Raw genomic sequence first — 16,464 nt, forward strand, 5'->3', positions numbered from 1 at the left:
CACTCTCTTTAGACCCTTAAAGGGCCTTTTATCTGTATGAAAGATTCTAAAAGGCATCTTAGATGTTTCTGAGGTCTCAACAATAGGTTTTACAGTAATACCGTTGTCTTCATCTTTAGACCCATGTTTTCCTGTCATGCCTGTTGAAGGTAAATATTAAATTTTACTTAAACTGCTAACCTAAGATATACTGTTTTTGGAACATTTCTCCTAGATGTATCACCAGATGTAGTTTACCACTACCATCATGCCCTCTTCACGTACTGTTCTTTTGTGAGCTCATCTATTCCCAACCCCTTTATGCATGTTGCTTTCCATCTTACCCCTCTCCTTGGTTCAGTTATGAATTTTCAGCTCATACTTTAAATGTCTGAAACTAAACTCATCATTTAAAACTAAGCTGTGCTACCTAACACCTTTCTATTTTTCCTCTCTATTTTTTTTTTGTCCTTTTTGAGACCGGCCGCACTGCGCTCAGCCAGTGAGCGCTGTGAGCGCACCGGTCATCCCTATATAGGATCCGAACCCGCAGCGGGAGCGCAGCTGTGCTCCCAGCGCTGCACTCTCCTGAGTGCGCCACGGGCTCGGGCCCCTTCTATTTTTTTTTTTTAAGGTACAAGAATTCTATGTCCACTAGAATAAATTTGTTCATTGTGTGTTATTCATACTATTATATGCTTGTTGATTTTTGTCTGATAAGTTCTGTGATTTATATTAAAATTTCCAACTGTAATTATGGGTTTTCAATTTGTTGTGATGCTGTCAATTTTTGCTTTATGAATTTTGAAGTTATATCTTCCTAGTCAATTGGTCCTCTTTACTACTAATTATACTTTTGGCCTTAAAGTTTATTTTGTCATTAATACTACTAGACCAACTTTTTTGTTGTTGTTGTTGTTATTGCTAATACAGATGTTCCTTGACTTACAATGGGGTTAAGTCCTAATAAACCCATTGGAAAGTCAAAAAATTGTTAAGTTGAACTGTTGTAACTCAGAGACCATATATATTTTTTCTTTGCATTATCTTCAACAATTCAGGGTCATTATTTCTTTAAATAGCTACATTTTGTTTTTCTATCCAATCTGACAGTTTTTTTGATTGATAATAAATAAAATTCACTTTCATATATTATGATTATTGGTATATTTGGAAGTATTTCTGCCATATTATCTTTTTAAAAAAAAATGAAACATAATTGATCATACATATTTATGGGGTACAGAATTGACTATCAGTATTTGTGTACAATATGTGATATCAAATTAGGGTATCTTCTCTATTTATCATACTTATTTTTTTGGTTCTTTTGCCTTTTCCTCGATTGCCCAAGATATAGTGTGGTTAGTTTTTCTAGTTTCCTTTTTTATTCCTCTACTAGTTTTGAAGTTGTACACTTTATTTCTGTTTTGTTGCTGTTACCCTTAAACTAATAATGCATACTTGGTTTATAAAGTCTAAAGTATCAGTATTATTCAGATCCCTAATAAAACCAGGATCTTAGAACACTTTAAATTCTGTTCTCCCTACTTCCATCTTCCTTGCCCTTATTTTCTAATATTATAGTTCCACACTGTTTTAAATCACTACCCCAAATTGTTTGTTATATAAAATGGTTTTTGTTGTTTTTAACTTTATCATGTTTATTAGTTTTTTAAAATTTTCCATTGCTTCCTTCATCCTATTCTTTCTTTTGGGATTTGTTTGCCTATATAACAAAGCAAATTTTTAGTTGTCCTTTCAGCAAGATCTGTTAATGGTAAATGCTCTCATTCTGACTAAAAGTGTTTTTATTTTGCTTTCATTCTTGATTGCTAATCTAGGTTGACTATTATTTTTCCTAAGCACTTTGAAAATATGCAGTAATTTTATCTTCTGTTATCTTGGAAATGTTAAGTCTGCTGTCAGCATATTGTTAAATTTTATTTTTGGCAATTTTATCACAATATGTCTTGATATGGTTTTGTGTATCTGTCCTGAGATGTGGTGTGCTTTTTCAGTCTGAAGACTTGTGTCTTCAGTTCCGATAATTCTCAGTCATCATCTCTCTAAGTATTGCCTCTCCCCCTTCTCCTCGATGCTCTTATTTTGGAATTCCTATTCCTGGCTCTCTTCATTCTATCAGCTGTATCTGTGACTGTTCTTTTAGTTTTTCCATCTCTTTTATTTCTCGGTATTTTATTCTGAATAATTTCCTCAGATTTATTTTCTGATTCATCAACTCTCTCTTCGCAATTTAAGAAAATATTTTATCTGGTCACTTAAAAATATGTAATACCTTCAAATTGTTTAAAAATAATTCAAAAGGTATAAAAGTATATATACATTGAAAGTTTTTCTTTCCACTCCTTTTACCTCAACCTTTTGTTCTCTTCCACAAAGAAACCAATATTAATCTGTTCCATGTGCAGCCTTTCTCTTGTTTATACTACCTGTTTTAAAGAGAGGCCAGACCGTAAGGTCTTTATAGTCAGGAACTATTTTGTTTTCTGATGTATCTGCATCTCACACAAGAGTTAACATATATTAATAAGTGCAGGAGTAAGTAATTAGGGAGAAAGAAACTATCTGGTCACTTGAATCTTAACACCGTTATTCATAGTCATACATACAGAGTTTGGTCCCTAAATTGGCAAGTTTAGGAATTGTATTTTACCACTTTACTGAAAACTTATACTCACAATAACCAAATTTAGTAGAAAATGAGGCTGATATATCAGAATAGCCATTTACTTATTTACATTGAAATCAGTAGCTGTCAGCCAAACCAAAATATTTATCAATTGAGTGACTCCTAGAGGAAAGTTTACACTACAAACTAGATTACTAGTTTTCTTGCTGACTCCTGGGGGCACTGACCTCAAGCTAAAGTACTCCTTTTCTACTCTAAGGCTATATTTGCCAAATAGGGCAGCCTTTCCCCTTTACAGGGAAATTCTTGTTTCTTAATCGTCTTTTCTAAGCTCTGTGTAGACTACTACTTTTTGTCAATTATGTCAGCCTAATAGTAATCTCAAAATACTGAAAAACAACTGGACAGATTTCAGTATTCTTTATTACATTCATATTTCCCTGAGGAGATACCCTGATGACCTTCATTAGAACTGTGTGGTCACTAAGGCTTTATCAGCAGTACATTTGCAAACCATCTCTTGGGGTAAGTATTGATCTCATCTGTGTGTATATAGAGGCATTTTGTATAGTGAGTAGATACATGGACACATGGACTTCTTCCCTGGGTTCAAATCATGCTCTATTACTTCGTAGTTTGCTGACCTGGGGTAAGTTACTTAAAACCCTTGTTCCTCAGTTTCCTCAAACATGGAAGGTAACAGTACCTACTCATAGGATTATTGTGATGAGAAAATTAAATATGTATAAAGCACTTAGAACATTACCTGGAAAATGGTGTATAAGTACTTACTACTGCTTTTGTTTTGTTATTTATTCTTATTGATTTATATTTTAGAAAAAAAATTATCTTGTCTTTTAATTCTGGAGGTGTACTCTCTTTGGAAACCATACTCCCTATGGCCTGACTATATTATATGATTGTTCTCCCAGTTACCCTTGTCCAGTATTGCAGCATTACTTTAGATTTTTATCTGTTCCATAACTAATCCTGTTGATCCCTTCACTACTTTCTGTGTTACCCTCCTTTTTTTCTACCACTGTCGGAACTTCTAGTTCTGAAATTACTCCTTAATACCTAGACTGTTGTAATTATCTTTTAATTGATCTTGCCTTCAGGTTCCTTGGACAGTCTTTTAGATTACTCTCTTAAATCATATTTTAATTGTCTCACTTATTCCTTTGTCTAAAAACATTCTTTTTTTCTCTTTGCGCTCTGATTCAAATACGGCCTTTCCAATTTGGCAGTCAGTGCTTCCTACTGCCTGATCCTAATGTACGTTTTTGGTCTTACATTTCCCTATGTGTACTTTCTATTTAAGCTAAATTAATTTACTGTATTCTTGGTTTTCAAGGCAGATCCTATGCTATCTACAGGTGAACCTTGGTGCAGTCTCTTCTCAGAGCCTGGAATGACCTCTCAACCTCCATGCGTTTTTCAAAATCTTATTCATTTGTCCAGTCCTGGTTCAGAGGCCCTCTCTCTATTCCACGCAAACTTCCAATTAGCCCAGGCAGAAGTAATCCTGCTTCTCTGAATGCCTACTACAATTTATTTGTATTGAATATTTAAGGTTCTTAGCACATATTGATTGCCTCCTGTTATAATTATTTGCAAACATTTTATCTCTGCTCCAAAATTATGAACTCCATGAGGGCAAGATCAATATCTTATATCCTTGCTATCTCCAAGGTATCTTATATGTTGCTTTGAACCCAATACTGTTTAATAATAGTAGTAACTTTAGGGCTGGCCCGTGGCTCACTTGGGAGAGTGTGGTGCTGATAACACCAAGGCCACGGGTTCGGATCCCTATATGGGGATGGCCTGTTGGCTCACTTGGGAGAGCGTGGTGCTGACAACACCAAGTCAAGGGTTAAGATCCCCTTACTAGTTTAAAAAAAAAAAAAAAAGAAGTAATTTAATAATATTGAGAAACATTAAATAAGTGCTTGGTATGTTACAGGCACTGTGCTAAATTTTTTACCTATATGATCTTATTTGATTCATACAGTAACCTTTACAGAGGTGCTATTACATCCATTTTACATGTGGGAAAGTAGGATTAGAGAGATATCGTTCCCCAAGGTCATATGGTTTATACTTAGCAGAATAATTATTGAAACTCTGATCTGATTCTAGACAGCGCACCTTTAAATACAGTAAACTATCTCATTTAACAAATGCCTTCAAAGTTAGTTATATTCAATAGGTCTTTTTAAGTTTGTTCTATAGAACTTTAGAAAATTTCTAAATTTAATTTAAAAGAACATTATATAGTTGACAAAAAACCAGAAAAATTGCTTTGGAAGGACCCATCTTTTTAATTTGTTTTTCTAAGTTTGTCTTTTTCTAATTGAGGCTTACAGAGATAAAATAACTTACCTGATATCATTCAGCTGGAAAGTGATAAAATTGTTCCTCCTTCTCCCCCCCACCCCCCTTAGAAAGTGATAAAATTCTGATTTGGACTCTGGAAGACTGACTCCAGAGTGACTGTGATTGCAACCTTTATATTATTATATTTAAATGCCAGTACAGAGAATACGGTAGAGGAGCAGGCTGGTGACCCAAGATAAAAAGCAGGATTAGTGAGAGAGAGAGACAAAGACAAACTCTCCTCTCCTTTTAAAGCCCTCAGAACCATGCCCCTGACCACCATTTTTAATCCACTCACTACTACACGGTCCTATGATCCAATCACCTCTTCAAGGCTCCACCTTTCAATTACCATAATAGGATTTCCCACTGTCAACAATAGGATTTCCCACCGTCAGCAGTCACAGTGGAGACCAAATATCTAATACATAAAACTTGGGGGACACAGTTCAAGCTTCAGTGAATTTGGGGGGGACATAATTCAATCCACTACATAACAAAAAACAGTTTTCTAAGATCTGACTTTTTTGTCTCGGTGAATTTTTCTTCATTGTGGATTTTATAAATTTTCACCCAGTTTATCAGTAATACAGTTTAAATTCATCATCACCAAAATCCTGGTTGATAGTATCATCCAGGCATGTCACTGTGTTAAAGTAAGAAGGTTTTTTTTGTTTGTCTCCTAATATGTAAAATGGAATTATATATAACAGTTCCTTTATTAAATTGCAGATTAAAGGAGATTGCATTTGTTCAGTCCCTGGCACTTTGTAGATGCTAAATAAATGATTATTATCCTCAATAATGATCTAATAACAGTTCATAATATTTAAACCTTGACTCAGTTCTTAGCTATGAAGAATGTAAAAATGAGGTTTTTGTTTTTTGTTTGTTTTTTATTTTAACATTGTGCATATTTGTAGGGTACAGTGTGTTGGTTCAATACATGTATGCACTGCACAATGATTCACTTAAAGTAGATAGCATAGTTTTGTATCTGTTAGTCCACCACTTTTCTTCCTCTTACCCCACTGTGCCCTCCCCTCCCGGCCTCTGGTAAACAATATTCTACTCTCTACTTTCATGAGATCCACTTTTTAAAAAATTTTTATTTTTTATTTAATTTTATTTTTTTTCTAAAGATGACCGGTAAGGGGATCTTAACCCTTGACTTGGTGTTGTCAGCACCACGCTCACCCAGTGAGCTAACCGGCCATCCCTATATGGGATCCGAACCCGTGGCCTTGGTGTTATCAGCACCACACTCTCCCGAGTGAGCCACAGGCCGGCCCCCACTTTTTTTTTTAGATTCCACAAGTGAGTGATATCATGCAGTATTTTTTTCTGTGCCTGACTTATTTCACTTAACATGATGGTTTTCAGTTCCATCCATGTTGCTGCAAATGATAGGATATCATTTTTTTTAATAGCTGAATACTATTCTGTTGTCTATATATGCTACTGCCTTTTTTTTTTTTAACAAAATAATATTTTATAATATAGAAGACATGTATTCTTGGGAGGTAGTAGGTATAGGGGAAAAACCTCTGATTAAGAAAATCTACCTTTGATTTTATTCCCCTATTCCTGTCTTCTTCAATTCATTGTAGTAAGAGCCACTATAGATTCAAAAATTTGTAGGCTCAGGTCCATCTCAAATCTTTTTTTTTATTAATAGTCATGAGATACAAAGCTAATTGTCACCCCTCGTGCCCATGATGTGAGGGTCAAATTCATACTAGCAGCATACCCATTACCAGAAATTGCATTTGTACCCTGTGTCCCCCACCCAATTATCCCCAACCTCCCTTCTCCTCTCCCTTTCCCCCCAATTCCATTTTGTAGCCTAAGGAATGTTCTCTCCCTCTGCAAGACCAATGCACTACTGTGGTCTTTCTTTCCTTCTTTCTCTCTTGGCTCCCACATATGAGTGAGCACATGTGGTATTTATCCCTCTGTACTTTGCTTATTTCATTCAACATAAGTTACTCCAGGTTCATCCATGTTGTTGCAAATGGGAGTATTTCATTCTTTTTTATGGCAGAGTAGTATTCCGTGGTGTGTAAAGGAATAGTAGTATTCCGAGGTGTATACAGTTTCCTTATCCAGTCATCCATCGATGGACATTCAGATTGGTTCCATGTCTTGGCTATTGTAAACAGAGCTGCGATGAACATTGGAGTGCAGGTATCCCTTAGACTTGATGATTTCCATTCCTCTGGGTATATACCCAGAAGAGGGATTGCTGGATCGTATGGAAGATCTATCTGTTGTTTGAGAAACCTCCATACTGTTTTTTCCATAGTGGTTGTACTAATTTACAGTCCCACCAACAGTGTAGGAGTGTTCCCTTCTTTCCACACCCTTGCCAGCATTTGTTATTCATTTGTTATATTTTGATTATAGCCAGTCTAACTGAGGTGAGGTAGTATCTCAATGTAGTTTTAATTTGCATTTCCCTGATGACAAGTGATGTCGAGCATTTTCTCATATATCTGCTGGCCATTTGTATGTCTTCCTTTGAAAAATGTCTATTCAGCTCCTTTGCCCATTTTTGATTGGTTTATTTGTTTTTTTTTTTTTTTTACTGTATAATTGCTTGAATTCTACGTATATTCTGAATATTAATCCCTTGTCGGATGCATAATTAGCAAAAATTTTCTCCCACTCTGTAGGTTGTCATTTCACTTTGTTGTTTCCTTGCTGTGCAGAAGCTTTTTAGTTTGTTATAGTCCCATTTGTTTAATTTTTCTTTTGCTGCTTGTGCTTTTGAGCTCATGTTCGTAAAGCCTGTGCCCAGACCTAATTGCTGAAGTGTTTCACCTATATTTTCTGTTAGTAATTTTACAGTTTCAGGCCTTATACTTAAGTCTTTAATCCATTTTGAGTTGATTTTAGTGTAAGGTGAGAGGTGCATATCTAGTTTCATCTTCTGCATATGGATATCCAGTTTTCCCAGCACCACTCATTTAAGAGGCAATCTTTTCCCCAATGTAGATTTTTGTTGCCTTTGTCCAATATGCCACTGCTTTTTTATCCGTTCATCCATAGATGGGCATTTAGGTTGGTTCCATCTCTTGGCTATTGGGAATAGTGTTGCAATGAACATGGGAGTGCAGACGTCTTTTTCGTATACTGACTTTATTTCCTTTGCGTATATACCCAGTAGTGAGATAGCTAGGTCATAAGGTAGGTTTATTTTTAGTCCTCTGAGGAACCTCCATACTGTTTTCCACAACAGCTAAACCAACTTGTATTTCTACCAACAATGTAGTAGAGTTCCTTTTTCTCCAGATCCTTGTCAGCAGTTGTTATTTTCTGTCTTTTTGATAATAGCCATTCTAACTGGGGTGAGACAATATCTCATTGTTGTTTTAATTTGCATTTCCTGATGATTAGTGATGTTGAGCATTTTTCCATGTGCCTATTGGCCGTTTGTGTGTCTTCTTTTGAGAAATGTCTATTCAGGTCCTTTGCCCATTTTTTAGCTTTTTTTTTTTTTGTTGCTGTTTTGTTGTTTGAGTTCCTTACATATTCTGGATATTAGCCCCTTGTCTAACGTGTAGTTTGCAAACACTTTCTCCCATTCTGTAGGTTGTCTCTTCACTTTGTTGATTCTGTCCCTTGCTGTACAGAAGCTTTTTAGTTTGATATAGTATCATTTGCCTATTTTTGCTGTAGTTGCCTGTCCTTTGTGGTCTTGTCCAAAAAAGTGCTGCCCATTCCCATTTCATGTAGTGCTTCCCTTATTTTTTCTCTAGTAGTTTTATAGTTTTGGGTTTTAATTTTAGGTGTTTAATCCATTTTGAGTTGATCTTTGTGTATGGTGAGGGATAAAGGTCTAGTTTCAGCCTTCAGCATGTGGATATCTGGTTTTCCCAGCACCATTTATTGAAGAGGCTGTCCTTTCCCCAGTGTTTGTTCTTGGTACCTTTGTCGAACATCAGTTGGCTGTAAGTGGGTAGGTTGATTTCTGGGCTCTCTGCTTTGTTCCATGGATCCATGTGTCTGTTTTTATGCCAGTACCATGGTGTTTTTGGTTACTATAGCTGTATAGTATATTTTGAAGCCAGGAAGTGTGGTGCCTCCAACTTTATTTGGCTATATGAGATCTTTTGTGGTTCCATACTAATTTTACGATAATTTTTTTTCTATTTCTGTGAAGAATGTCATTGGTGTTTTGATAGGGATTGAGTCGAATGTATAGATTGCTTTGGGGAATATGGACATTTTGATGATGTTAATTCTTCCAACCCATGAACATGGGCTATCTTTCCACTGAATTGTGTCCTCTTCATTTTTTTTTTAACCAGTGTTTTATAGTTTTTATTATAGATATCTTTCACCTCCTTGGTCAAATTTACTCCTAGGTACTTCATTTTTTTGGTAGCTATCATGAATGGGTTTACTTTCTTGATTTCGTCTTCAGCTATTTTGTTGTTGGCATCTGGGAAGGCTATTGATTTTTTTTGTGTTAATTTTGTATCCTGTCACTATACTGAATTCATTTATTCTAGTAATTTTTTTGGTGAGGTCTTTAGGGCTTTTTTATGTATATGATCATGTCATCTGCAAATAGGGGTAGTTTGACTTCCTCCTTTCCAGTTTGGGTGCCCTTTATTGCTTTCTCTTGCCTTGTTGTGTTGGTAGAACTTCCAGTACTGTGTTGAATAAGAGTGGGGAAAGTGGGAATCCTTGTCTTGTTCCAGATCTTAGAGGAAAGGAAAAGTCTCCAATTATTGTCCATTCAAAAATTGTCTGGTGTTAGCTTTGGGGTTGTCATAATATGGCCTTTATTGTGTTAAGGTACATTCCTTCTATACCTCATTTGTTGAGTGTTTTTATCATGAAGAGGTGTTGGGTTTTATCAAATGCTTTTTCTGCATCTTTTAAAATGATTATATATTTTTTTTCTTTATTCTGTTGATGCGATGTATCATATTTATTTATTTATTTATTTATTTTTCCTTTTTGTCTTTTTTTCTTTTTCGTGTCCAGCAACGGATCGCAACCCTCAGTTTCGCGCCCGTACCGGACCGGGACCGGCAACGGGATCGCAACCCTCGGTGCTGCGCCCGCACCTCGCTCAGCCAGTGAGCGGGAACCGGTCTGTATGTGGGATCCGAACCCTCGGTGGGAGCGCCGCCGCGCTCCCAAGCGGCGCACTGTAGCAGTGCGGCACCGGGCCGGCCCCTGTATCATATTTATTGATTTGCATGTGCTGAACCATCCTTGCATCCCTGGGATGAATCCTACTTGATCATGGTGAATGATCTTGTTAATGTGTTGTTGGATTCAGTTTGCTAATATTTTGTTGAAGATCTTTGCATCTGTGTTCATTAGGGATGTTGGTCTTTTTTTGTTGTGTGTTTTTCTGGTTTAGGTATAAGGGTAATGCTGGCCTTGTAGAATTAGTTTGGAAGTATCCCTTCCTCCTCTTCAATTTAAAAATGAATTTTTAACATAATGCTGTAAACAAACATTTTCACTGTATACAATTAGTTTTTAAACTTATCTTTAATTTTTTCTTATTCTCAAAAACTATTTTAAATATTATATTAATGTAAAACTTTGCCTTGCCAGAAGTAACCATAATTTTTCAGTTCTGTGGGATGTAAGTCATGATTAATAAATATCCAAGAACATATTCTCTCTTCTTTTGAATTTCTAGAATTAAATATTAAAGTCGAATATTTAAGGCTTTTTTCCCTACCCCTAAATCTGCTACTTTATTTTTTCTACATAAAAGTTTTGTTTGAATTTTTAAAATCCTAATTAAAAATTTAGTCTATTTTAACGTATCATTTAAAAATTTTAGTCAGATTATTCTCTTAACTTTTTTCTGTAAAAATTTGAGTGTTATATTCTTTTTTTCCCCTTAAAGAAATACATTGAGTGATACAGAAATAAAATTTAATTCATATTAACATGTTGCTTATTTAATGCTAATTGCTAATGGATAAATAGAAAACTCAAAGTGCCTAGGTGATTAAGAGTCAGGACTTCTAGTGGGTGTTAGTTTTGTTACCAACTTGCTTTGTGGCTTTAAGAAGAATATAACTACTAAGATTTAGTGTTTATACATACACAAAATAATTTATCAGAAGCATTTGATAAAAGGCAAATTAAAGAGTTCTTTTTGCTTACATATAAAATCAGTATTTTAACCATTTTAAAAGGACTTTATTTCATTTGATTTTGTAAAATCATTTAAAGGCAAGAAGGTGGTAGTGGTTATCCTTTTTATTAGTGGGAAAGTCATGAGCTCCAGAGCCAAAGTAGTAGAAATTTGAAAGCCTGTCACGACTCACTGTATAATCTTGGGCAAGTGTCTTAAAACTCTGACCTTTTGTTTCTGCATCTGAAAACTGGTTATCATAACCGCTAATATTTTTTGAATATGTACTGTATGCCAGACAGTGTGCTAAACACTTTATATCATTATTTAATTTATACAGTAACCTTATGAGGTAAAAACACTACTACTTTATCCCCCTTTCACAGGTGAAGAACCGAGGTGCAGAAAAATAGGTAACTTGATCAAGGTCACCTAACTAAATTCAGGATGTTAAAATGGTTGGAGATGATATATGTAAAGCAGGGTCAGACCTTGACTAAGTGTTCAGTAAGTCATTAAGCATTATTACTGATGCTGTTATAAAGAAATCAAGCACATTTAGGTCTGTCTTGGCTTGTAAATAATCTATGAGCTGCAGATTAAATCCTGCTTCAGACATCTGTTCCCCAAAACCCACTCCAGAATTCTAGAGTAAAATTTCAAGATTATAAACAATTTGCAGATAGGGAACCATGTCTTATAATTTTTTTTTTTTATATATTCCATTGTTCTTAGTATAATTTACATTTGAACAAATACTGATTATTATGGATTTTTCTTGAAAGGACAAAAATGGATGTATTTATAAATAAAAAATGGCCATTTTCTGGAAAGTATTTTATTTCCCCCAAGGGCTAATTCTTTTTTTTCCACCATTCTTTAAAAAGATGCCGTTGAAGAGTAATTTTAGGACTTTCATTCTGAGAGTCTTTTGTCTTCCTACTGGTATAAGAAGACAAAATGAGCAAACTTTAGAGAAGGCTGACCTCTCAAGAATTTTTGTGTGGGGAATTACTGAGGCATGAAATGCCATAAACCATTTTTTCTCTGTTTTATTTTTTATGTATTTTCAACAAGTTGTACTTTTAGTGAGTAAAAGTTTGCAATTTTTTATACTAGGCCAGATTCCTTCTCTTTAAGATGTAATGAAGTTTAAATTCAACCTCAAACTGAGTGCATTTTAATAAAGGTTGCCTAGTCTATTTTTGGCTTGATTTACCTCAAACCATGCTTTTACAGTAACAAATTTTATAATTTGTATCCTAGTTTTTCAAAACAATGTGTAGTTTTATTCTGACTATCAAACCAATATATCTGTGAATGATGTTTACATCAATAAACTTGTCTTTATTAGAATACAGTTTTGTGATATCTTGCCAAATAATCAAATATTAACTTTTGGAGCTAATGACTTCTTTCATAGAAACTTGAAATTCCAGTGTTTCTTATTTTGCCTGCAAGTAGCAATTGAGAAGTGGGAAGAGATTGCCAAATAGACAAGTATGAGATATTTTTCTTTCTTTATTATCTTCCTGTGGTTGGTCAGAATTTTTTTCTTTTATATGCCCTTTAGAACTCTGATGCTTTGGTCTACTCTGTATCTTTGTCTTTTTCTTCACTCTGTATTCAAGGGCCTAAAGTGGTGCTTGACTCATAGTACGTCTCAAATGTCTGTTGAATGAGGGAATAAAGGATCTCTTGTTCTGATCTGGACATCTCTAGTATGCATTTTGCTTACTCATCAAATATATTGTGAGGGGTGGGCATTATCCACTGGAGTTTGCCTCATCCTCTGGACTCTAATACAATATGCTGTTATTTATTGTTACAGCTATGCTTTTGTAAGGGTAAGAGGGAAAGAACTTATAAACGAAGAAATCAATGTAGTCTAGAAAAGGCTACTTTGCAGAGACAGAGAATAGATTAATGGTTGCCTAGAGTTGAGGCTTGAAGATAGAACAGAGAATGACTGCAAATGGTCAAGAGGAATCTTTTTTGGGTGAAAGAAATGTTCAAAAATTGGACTGTGGTGGGCCAGCCCGGTGGCGCACTGCTACAGTGCGCCGCTTGGGAGCGCGGTGGCGCTCCCGCCGAGGGTTCGGATCCCACATACAGACTGGTTCCCGCTCACTGGCTGAGCGAGGTATGGGAGCAGCGCCGAGGGTTGCAATCCCGTTGCCGGTCCCGGCCCGGTACGGGCATGACACTGAGGGTTGCGAATGGGAGCAGCGCCGAGGGTTGCAATCCCGTTGCCGGTCCCGGCCCGGTACGGGCACGACACTGAGGGTTGCGATCCGTTGCCGGACATGAAAAAAGACAAAAAAAAAAAAAAAAAATTGGATTGTGGTGATCGTACAGATCTGTAAATTTATTAAAAATAATTGAATTATTAAAATGAGCACATTTTATGGTATGTGAATTATACCTCAGTAAAACTGTTTTAAAAAAGTAAAACCAAATAGGGAGTTACAAAAATTCAATTTTTTGCTAATTAGAAAACTAGGATGATGTATTTTCTTTATTTCTTACCTTGAATATGATTTGTTGCTATTGACAAATGATGAATTTACCTGAAACCAGTTTTTCTACAAAGTATTTCAGGACAAAGAAATGTTAATTTTTTTTTTTTTTTTAAGATGACCGGTAAGGGGATCTTAACCCTTAACTTGGTGTTGTTAGCACCATGCTCTCCCAAGTGAGCTATATAGGGATCTGAACCCGTGGCCTTGGTGTTATCGGCACCACAGTCTCCCAAGTGAGCCAAGGGCTGGCCCAGAAATGTTAATTTTATTCTCTAGTAAAATACGTTCTTTTCTGGTACCAGCTTGGAACTTATAAGGCTCTTAATATGACATGTTGTTTCATCTAGTTTCCTTATTCCCTTTTACAGACAGTTTGGATTATCTCTAAAACCATAAAAAAAAAAGGGGGTGTAAATTATTCCACATTGCTGATAGTTTGTTTTGCTGGGTTGCAAAGTTAGAATTTACTAGTTTGTTTCCCATTGCCTTTTTAAAGGATTGGTTATATAGTTTTTGTTCGTTTGTTTTTTAAGCAAATTATTTATGGGCCCTTTCCTTCCCCATGTTTATCCTTGGTCATTTTTTTCTTTTCTTAGATTATTTGTATTTTAAAATTACTCGTTGGGAGAAAAACTTTTTTAGCATGAAACTGTCACAGTATTCTCATGCAGATTTTTGTATATTCTTAAGATATTCTGTATGTGCCCTCTCTAAGGGAGCATTAAAGTTCTATTAGAGAGACCTTTAAAAATTTGATTATTTCCTGACAAGTGATCTGTGAAAGCTGTCCCACAAGTGTAATAAAAGCCAAATAGTCTAAAGTTATAATCTAGATTGTTGAGATCAGTTAACTCAGATCTGACAGTATCAAGATTGGCAAGAACATGAGGACCTAGAGATACTGTTGTAATAAAAGCCACTTGGAATTTAAGAATTAATTGAGGTGGCTTGGTTAGTTATATCATCATTTCACTTATTTTGTAACTTGAAACTATTAGATGATGATGATGATAATTGTTATTGTTACTGTTATAATTGACATATAAAGTGCTTGCTATATTATATACCAGACACTGTTAGAAAGGCTTTTCTTACAGTAACTCATTTAATTCTCACAATAGCCCTATGAAGTAGGGACTACTATTATCCTCTAACAGATAAGGAAAATAAGTCACATAGAAGTTAACCTCACTCAAGTGTAGACAAACTTAGACAGACAGTATTCAGAACCACTATACCATTATGATAGGAGTGGTTTCCTTTCCTTTTTCTTTTTTTACAAGAGAAAACAAAATTCTTCATGCTGGAAGGATTAAAAAATATTTAGTATAAGAAGATGAGAATTAATACTTTAGTTCTAGAAAGAAAAATATGTTCCACCCTTCTTTATTTTTCTTCCTTTTTTTCCCTTTATCTTCATTTCTTCTTTGTTTCTATCATTCTTCATTCTTTATTTTTCTGAATCAGTGTTATTTCCAACAATTGACATAGTCTGATAACTACTGATTTTTTATAGAGCACTAGGCTGATAGTTCAAACAATGTTATTTGAATTTAGTCACTATCTTTTATTAGGATTTCTTGTATGTGTCTGATAGTTTCATTAGTTGTCCATTTGGACTGGTTGCACATTTCTATGGGAAATCTTCAAGCTTTGTCTGTAGCTTAAAAGATGTGGAATGTAAATGCACTTCACATTTCTATCTTCTTTTTGAGAAATCTGTATTTTTATAACTTAAAACGTGAGCTATAATTTCACATGTAAGAATGCTTATGGTTGTTGACTAATTAATGTCACAAGTATCACATAAGCAAAAACATTTTAATGAATTGACCTCTATTGAATTGAAGTCATGGTTTTATAAGTTTTAATTGATAAAATAGGAAAAAGGTTGTAAACTTTTAAATAAGCTTATTAAACAATAAGTTCTCTCTCACAGTATGAGTATGTTTTGGGGAGAATGTTCAAGATATTTTTTTTTCATAAATCATTCATTTTCCGTTCTTTGTTTTTATTTTATTTTTCAGGATTTTGGCCCCCAACAGTAATTACCAAGATGTTGAGACCCTCTATAACTTCCTAATCAAGTATGAGGTATGAGAAATATTTCTAAATGTTTACTGCATTTCCACCATAAACAAGTTTTAATATAAATAAATATAGGAGGTGTTCTAAAATGTAATGGAAAGCCATGTAACTGATATATATATTTTTTTCCTTTTTGTCTTTTTTTGTGACCGGTAACGGGATCGCAACCCTCAGTGTCGCGCTGATATATATATTTTTTTCCTTTTTGTCATTTTTTGTGACCGGTAACGGGATCGCAACCCTCAGTGTCGCGCCCGTACCGCGACCGGCAACGGGATCGCAACCCTAGGTGTCGTGCCTGCACAGCGCTCAACCAGTGAGCGGACCTGTCTCTATATGGGATCCGAACCCTCGGCAGGAGCGCCGCCGTGCTCCCAAGCGCCGCACTCTACCGAGTGCGCCACCGGGCCGGCCCCTATAATTGATATTTGTTGATACATTGATACATTCTTTTTTTTTTTTTAAATTTTTTTTATTTTGTCAATATACAATGTGGTTGATTATTATGACCTATCACCGAAACCTCCCTCCCTCCTCCCTCTCCCCCTCCCACCCAAGAATGTCCTTTCCGTTTGCTTGTTGTAACACCTTCAAAGAAATTGTAGTTGTTATATCTTCTCCCCCCCCGTTTTTTTTTTTTGGTGTGTGTGTGTGTGTGTGTGTGTGTGTGTGTGTGTGTGAATTTTTTTATGTATTTTTAGCTCCCACCAATAAGTGAGAACATG

The 16,464-nt window shown here is 35.3% G+C and overlaps 1 protein-coding gene across 1 annotated transcript in view; it reads left to right on the top strand.

Moving 5' to 3' along the window:
- LOC103605925 (transcriptional protein SWT1-like) overlaps positions 1 to 16,464 on the top strand; it is a gene marked incomplete at its 5' end in the record, with an annotated part of 59,566 nt that overhangs the window by 19,247 nt on the left and 23,855 nt on the right. Inside the window, one exon of the mRNA XM_008590525.1 lies at positions 15,679 to 15,745. Coding sequence (XP_008588747.1) covers positions 15,679 to 15,745 — 67 coding nt within the window. The remainder of the gene's footprint in view (positions 1 to 15,678; positions 15,746 to 16,464) is intronic.

Source organism: Galeopterus variegatus, unplaced genomic scaffold (genome assembly GCF_000696425.1).
Source record: "Galeopterus variegatus unplaced genomic scaffold, G_variegatus-3.0.2 Scaffold6181, whole genome shotgun sequence".
Taxonomy (NCBI): Eukaryota; Metazoa; Chordata; class Mammalia; order Dermoptera; family Cynocephalidae; genus Galeopterus; species Galeopterus variegatus.